General features: G+C 34.7%; 1 protein-coding gene across 1 annotated transcript; it reads left to right on the forward strand.

Moving 5' to 3' along the window:
- Positions 1-552: 552 nt before the first annotated feature.
- On the forward strand, positions 553-4,935 carry LOC127798896 (SUPPRESSOR OF GAMMA RESPONSE 1-like). The gene is made up of 6 exons (XM_052332538.1): positions 553-735; positions 2,216-2,348; positions 2,446-2,632; positions 3,156-3,652; positions 4,088-4,393; positions 4,478-4,935. The coding sequence occupies exons 1-6, from the start codon at positions 725-727 to the stop codon at positions 4,529-4,531; spliced, it is 1,188 nt and encodes a 395-aa protein (XP_052188498.1). The 5' UTR covers positions 553-724; the 3' UTR covers positions 4,532-4,935.
- The last annotated feature ends 1,954 nt before the right edge of the window (positions 4,936-6,889 follow it).

A 6,889-nucleotide genomic window follows, 5' to 3' on the forward strand; every position in this document is an offset into this window, starting at 1 on the left:
GGAATGAACAAAATTGCACTCCATTTAATGAATGAGTAACCGTGGTTTAAAATTAAATAATATAATAAAAATTTAATTTTCTTATAATTTATTTAAAATTTAACATATTAGTATACTTTTAATAAATAAATATATTAAAACACTAATGAATATTAACTTTATATTTTATACCAAATTTTAAAAAAATATAGAGTTCATAAATTTTGGAGGGTGGAAGTTGTAATTATTATTTATTTATTTATTTATATTTAAGTAAGACAAGGGAACAAAAAAGTCATTTTATTGGGGTCAACAACGTTCCATTCTATGACTTGGGGCGGAAGGCAGTCCAAATTACGATTCTGCCCCAGCAAACACGGCTTCCGAGAAAACACAGTAATCCGTTTGACGAAGCCTCGGGCGGCGTCCGAGCCCCTGGCTTCTCTAGGCTCGGTCAATGGTGGGAGCCACGCCCAAACCTTTGGCTTGGCGCCTCGCTAGACAAAGATGCTTGTCCGAGCCTCAGGCTCGGTGTATAGAGCTCTCATAACGGCTCCCCAGCCGAGCTTTCCCGCTCATCTCTCTCTCTCTCTCTCTAAAAACTTAGTCCAGTGGAGAAAGAAAGAAAGTGTCGCGAACACACAACACTCTTACTACTGCTGCTGCTGCTTCTTCTTCTTCTTCGTCTTCTCTATTTATTTTGTCTTTCTGATTGCATGTCTTTTCCTAATCGCGTCTCAGAGGCATGGCGAGGAGGTAAAGAGAAAGCTCGGTTTTGTTTTTGGGTCGTTTCGATTTGGATGGATGACTGGAATACGGACCAAAACCCTTGATCTTTTAGAAAAGCCCTCTGTTTTTGTTTATTTCATGGCTTGGATTAAGGCGCTCGTATGGACGAATACCTAGTTCCTGATTATTTTTCTTGTTTATTTCGCACCCCCGTCCGATTAACTCCTGTTTTTTTCGTTTTTCTTTTTTTCCCCTCTTTTGCCCAATTCAGCCTCGTTTAGCTTTTCCGAGTTTACATCGGATCAAACATTTAGATTATTCTACCACATATATACTTTCAGATTTCGTTCTTGGATTTAGTTCGAGGAAAACTATGGAGGGGCTGACGTGTTTCGCCTGTTTTTGTTCTTATGGGTGATTTATGGCGAGCCCTTGTAGTGTAGAGGAGGGTTTTCTTGATTCTGTTTGTTTATTTGAGAGTTGGCAAATTGGGAAATGCAGGTAGTGGTGCATGTGTAGTTACTAGTACATTCATAGAAGTAAAGTATTTTGAGTTCCCTGAAAGCTTATTTCTTTGGATTTATGGGCTAAACCACATGACTCTAGTTAGGCGGTGCTTAAACTCAGTGATTACCGTAGCATGGATGGGAATTGCGACCGCATTACTGTGAAGAGTCCCAAGGTCAATTCTTAATTGGCCTGGTTGGAGCAAGATAAGTTAATTTGCAGTATAATTAGTGACAAGATGCTGTTCTCGTTTCCTGTGGTGACCGGAGGGAAGTGAGTGCATTCTTTGGCAGTGTTTGAGCTGGTTCTTCAAGCATATGGGCTTTCACTATTCTAAGAGATTTGGAATTCTTTCTGGGTTTTATATGGCATTTAGTTAGGAAGCTGAATCTTCCAGTGATTAATTAAGGGGAATTGGTTCAATGTTGAAAGTCGTTTGAGTTGGTTGATGGGATCTTTCTGTGTTCACTAGGTGGTGGATTGATTTTGGAAAGCCTAGTTAATTAAATCTTTAGAAGCATTTGGGTGCCTTACTGGACAGGTGGAAAGAGATTCAAAAACTTCCTAGAATTTTGCATAAACCATGGATTGTTCTTCATTTGCAAATGCGAGGCATTTAATGCATGTGTAGTAATTATACATAGTCAGTGCCCCTGCGTTTCTGTATCATCTTTGTTCTTGTATACTTCATCCTGGCTTCCCCACATAGTAAGATAAAGGCTTAATATGTTGTTGTCAAAGATGAAAACACGATGTTAGGATCCAACTAATTGACGAGGTCCAATTAAAAATATTTTCACATGTCCGTGTTTGGGCAATTTTAGGGAGTCCCGCCCGCCCCCCCTTTGCTTATTCTTCCAGACAGTTTTAAAATTTCCCTCTAGCAGATTACATAGAGAATCTCCTTTTCTGGGCTAGTTTCTATCTTTTTCTGCTTGAAGGTGCTTCTGTTATTTATGCTAATGTAATGTTAATATGTTTATGCATGACCATGATGCAGTAGTTGGATTATTGACTGCAAAGGAATTGCTACCAAAGTGAAAAATGCTGGTATATCTCCTGGAAATCAAATCAAAGACTGTGGAGCAAAACGAGAATGCCCAAAATGCCATTATTGCATTGATAACAGTGATGTAAGCTGGAACTTCTGTATGTTGTTGCATAATTGGCTAAATTTCATCCATTAAAAACTTGCTCTTGATTGTCTTTGATGATGCTTTGCCCATATAGGTCTCCAATGAATGGCCTGGATTGCCTGCTGGTGTAAAATTCGATCCATCTGATACAGAGATTTTGGAACATTTGTCTGCTAAATGCAGAGTGGGAAATTCAAAGCCGCATATGTTCATTGATGAGTTCATCCCAACAGTTGACAAAGCAGAAGGAATATGCTATACACATCCAGAAGATCTTCCTGGTAAAGAACCCCAAATTCTAAGAACTTTTGCTATATCTCTCCTATGGATGGCATGTCACACAAGTCCTTACTAACATTGTAAATTCAATTGAAGCAGATAACATAAAACTAATTACGACCTATTCAATTTCCTGAACCCAGACCAGATTTATTTAATGACTTTATAATTAAATATTTGGAGGCTGGTGATTTGTGCATCATTGACGAATAAGTTGGAGAAAAGAAACACCAAAAGAGATTTAAAAAGCAAATTGGTGAGTCTGCATTGTCTTCTCTCTTTCTCTTCCATAAGTTCCAAACCCACAGTCAAATCCTTCTGGTCATGGGATTTTAAGTTCCTTGTTTGGCTTCTTCTAGATCATTTTTATTCAGCTTGTAAAATTCCATAGGAAGTATCATTCGTCTAACTGATATTTTCTTCTTTAGATTACTTTTGTAGTGTGAATCAGGAGGTGCTCAAGTTGATATGACTGTCTTTGACATAAGAAACAAATTTTTGAACCATCACTTGGTTTTGTTGTAGGTGCAAAAAAAGATGGAAGCATTATCCACTTCTTTCACAGAACCACTAATGCTTATTCTACTGGTCAAAGGAAACGTCGCAAAATTCACAATCAGCATAGTTTGATAAAGGAGGATGTCCGCTGGCACAAGACAGGTAGAACAAAGCCTGTGATTGAAAATGGGGCACAGAAGGGTTTTAAGAAGATCATGGTTCTGTATAGAATTTCAAAGAAGGGTTCCAAGCCTGAGAAATCTAACTGGGTAATGCACCAATATCATCTGGGCAATGAAGAAGATGAACCAGAAGGCCATTATGTGGTTTCAAAAATCTTTTACCAGCAGCACAAGGAAAGTGATGATAATGATGCTTCTCAAGTAATAGGAGATCCTGATATGGGGACAATTCGAACCAGTCCTAGGACCCCTAGGTCTAATACTCCCAATCCTCCACGGCCAGGAAAATCTGTTTCATGTGATGATGTCGCTGATGATTATGCACCCAAATTGTCACCGCAGGTTAGTAGTAGCTTCCACTAGTTGATATTATTTAAGTGAAACATTCCAGATATATTTTCTTTAATTTCTGTTTGCTGCAGTTCATCTGGAGCCTTTGAAGATTAAAAAGAAAAACCCATGTAGTCACATACTCGTATTCCATGTATGTAGGATCAGATCGCAGATGGATTGCCACTTCTATTCTTAGATATCCATCACATACAAATAAGATTAAAATGGTCACTGCCCAAAATATAAGGGAAATGCTATTGCATGTCTAGTGATGCTGATGATATTTTTCTAAAATTTTTGACAGGTGTTACAGAATATAATGTTACGATGGGAGTATCTTTTCTGCCAAATTATTTACTCCATATCTATGATTTTTCTGAGTTCCTCATCTTTCCCTGCTTATTGTTTTAATGTTTTATACTCATTTTTTATATCATGGAACAGGTAGCAGAATTTTCCAGAGAAACATCTCATCCTTGCTCTGCTACTCAGTTCAAGGATGATTTGGACAACAGCACTTGGTTGGCTGGTGAATCCCAACCTCTTCATGAAAACTGTGGGGTTTCATTGCTATGCAATGAGATTTTCAGTCCCTGCAGTGCTCCTGATGCTTCAATACTGAATGGTGGTCCTGCTAATGGCTTCTCGTGCCAAACAAATGATATTCCCGGTGTAGATAGAAATGTAACTTGTGGAATTGCTGATCTGGAGAACCTAGAACTGGATACACCTCCAGACTTTGAACTTGCAGTAAGTTACTTCTTGTGGTCCATTTTTTGTCAAAACATTCACTCATTAGGTTAGTAAGATGTACTATTCCCGACCCATTTGCAGGATCTACAGTTTGCCTCGCAGGACAGTATTTTTGATTGGTTAGACCGTCTGTAGAGCAAGCAGTGATTGAGCAGAGGTTTCCAAGTGCCTTGCAATGAAATCCCAGTTTTTGCGATGCTTCTCTTCTCCTGAGAAAGTTGTGCTTCAAAGGCGAGGGAGGTCCAGTACCTTGGGCAAATTCATTTATTTCACCTTTTAAAACTTAAAAAAAAGTGGCGCTATGGATTTAGCGGCTGGCAGAAATGACACCAGTTTTGTTTGAATTTTGTGATCCCCAGCCTTATTTATATTAGGAGTTCCATCCAATTCGAATGCTTAGCACTGATTTATGCGTTGTGGGGTGATGAAAATGTTACTAAAGACTAAAATTGAAGACAAATAATGCGGATTGTATTAATTGGATGAAATATGTTTAGACTGCTGGGAACTAAATTTATTCATTTTGCAGGGTGGTTTGGGATTCTTCTATATCTATTCTCAGTAGCTGAGTTGAAGCATCCCATCCCATCCCATGTTGGGCTGTTTAATACCTAACTGATCAATTGCAGGTGTAGGCAGCATTGCTTATGGAAATATATTTTGGTGAATTTATCGGTTCCATTCTTCTATATTAATCATTTGGTGTTCTGATGCCATAAGATTAGGGTCTATAGATTTAAAGTGTTTAATCCATTTTAATAACCTCTCCTCGTTATAATTGGTAAACTTATTGGAGATGCGTCCGATAAGATAACCCAAATCACGTGATTGATTTTAAGGTAGTATTTGTTAAAATAAATAAGATAAATTTATATTAAAAATAAAGATAAAATATTTTTTGAATTAAAATATGGAATGGTCAAAATAATGTTGGGAAGTATTTTAAAATTTTTATAAAATTATTTGTTAAATTTTTTAAAATACATTAGAATACATGTTTTTTTTTTTATTTATAAAGTTTAAGATATATTTAAGAGAGCAAGATAAATATATTTAAAAATATTAAATAAAAAGTTACATATTTTTTTTTTCAATGGGTCGTCAAATAAATTTAACAACATATCCAGTATTTATCCCACTATGTGGGGTCGGCTATACTTCTATCTTTTGTTTTATCTTTATTTAAGTCCATATACTTGATATCAAACTTTAATGTCTCTCTCAAATTCTTCTTGAATCTGTCTTTACCTCTTTTTTTTTTTTACTAATTATTACATTTCATCAATTCTCCTAACAGAAGCGTCTCTTCTCAAATAAATTTAACCAACACAATATAAAATATTTTTATTTAAAATATTTTTTATATTTCACTTTTTTGAATCTATATCTTGATTAACAAACATTATTTAAGAAATTTTGATTTCTAATATCAGGAAAGCTATTATAATTGAATTTACTAAGCTGATTTTTTATTATTCTTTTTATTTTATCCTATTAATTAACTGAGATTATCTTTTTATACATTTATTTTAAAAAGCAATTGTTCTTCCCCTTGTTTTTTATTATTTGGTGCCAAACTTCATCAAGTCGGGAGAAATATAAAATTAAGGTTTTAACATCTAAATTAATATATAAAGATTGAATATAAAAGAGAATTTATGAATTCAAAATTGACAATTTTAACCATTTTAATTAATCTGCACAGTAATTTACAGAATGTGTTAATATTGTTCCAACAAGTATTACAACAGCCCATCTGTTAGCATACAAACCAAAAAGCCTCAGCATATTGAACGCCCATTTATATAAAGACTACATTTAATAAAAGCTCTTCCAGCAAAAGTTATGATCTTTATTGTTAATACAAAAAAAAAAAAAAACTAAAAGAAAACAATTTTTTGAAGTGTATGGTGAGCTAACTAGGTTGCACGTAAACAGAAAAGGAAAATAGATACGATATTAAATAGAAATAAGATAAACATTATTTGAAAAAAAAAGAAATGAAATGGAAGTGCTTTTATAAAAAAAATATACTAATCTTTTTGTAAATATAATTTTAATATAAAAATTTATAAAGAATAATTATTTAATTAAAAAATAACATAAAGTTTATAATGTATTCAAACAAATTCTAGAAAAAATTAAAAATTTTGAAATGGAGATGAAAAAAATATAATCTCTATTCATGGATTAATATTTTTTTAATATTATGAAATGGTTACGAAAAATTTATGAAATTATAAAATTGACCCAAAAACGTTTCTTGGTGTTTTAGAAAAGTTGAAACGGATTCCTCGAAAAGTTTCCGTGCATCATAGATGGTGGAGTTTACTTGGACAAAAAAAAAAAAAAACCTAGCCATGCATCAAATTTGGACAGATGGGATGCTCTGGTTGGCCCATAGATGCATGCCATGCATCAAATTTGGACAGATGGGATGCCCTGGTTGGCCCATAGATGCATATATATATTGTGGGGGAAGGCAAACAACCT

This window comes from Diospyros lotus, chromosome 4, assembly GCF_014633365.1.
Source record: "Diospyros lotus cultivar Yz01 chromosome 4, ASM1463336v1, whole genome shotgun sequence".
Lineage (NCBI taxonomy): Eukaryota > Viridiplantae > Streptophyta > Magnoliopsida > Ericales > Ebenaceae > Diospyros > Diospyros lotus.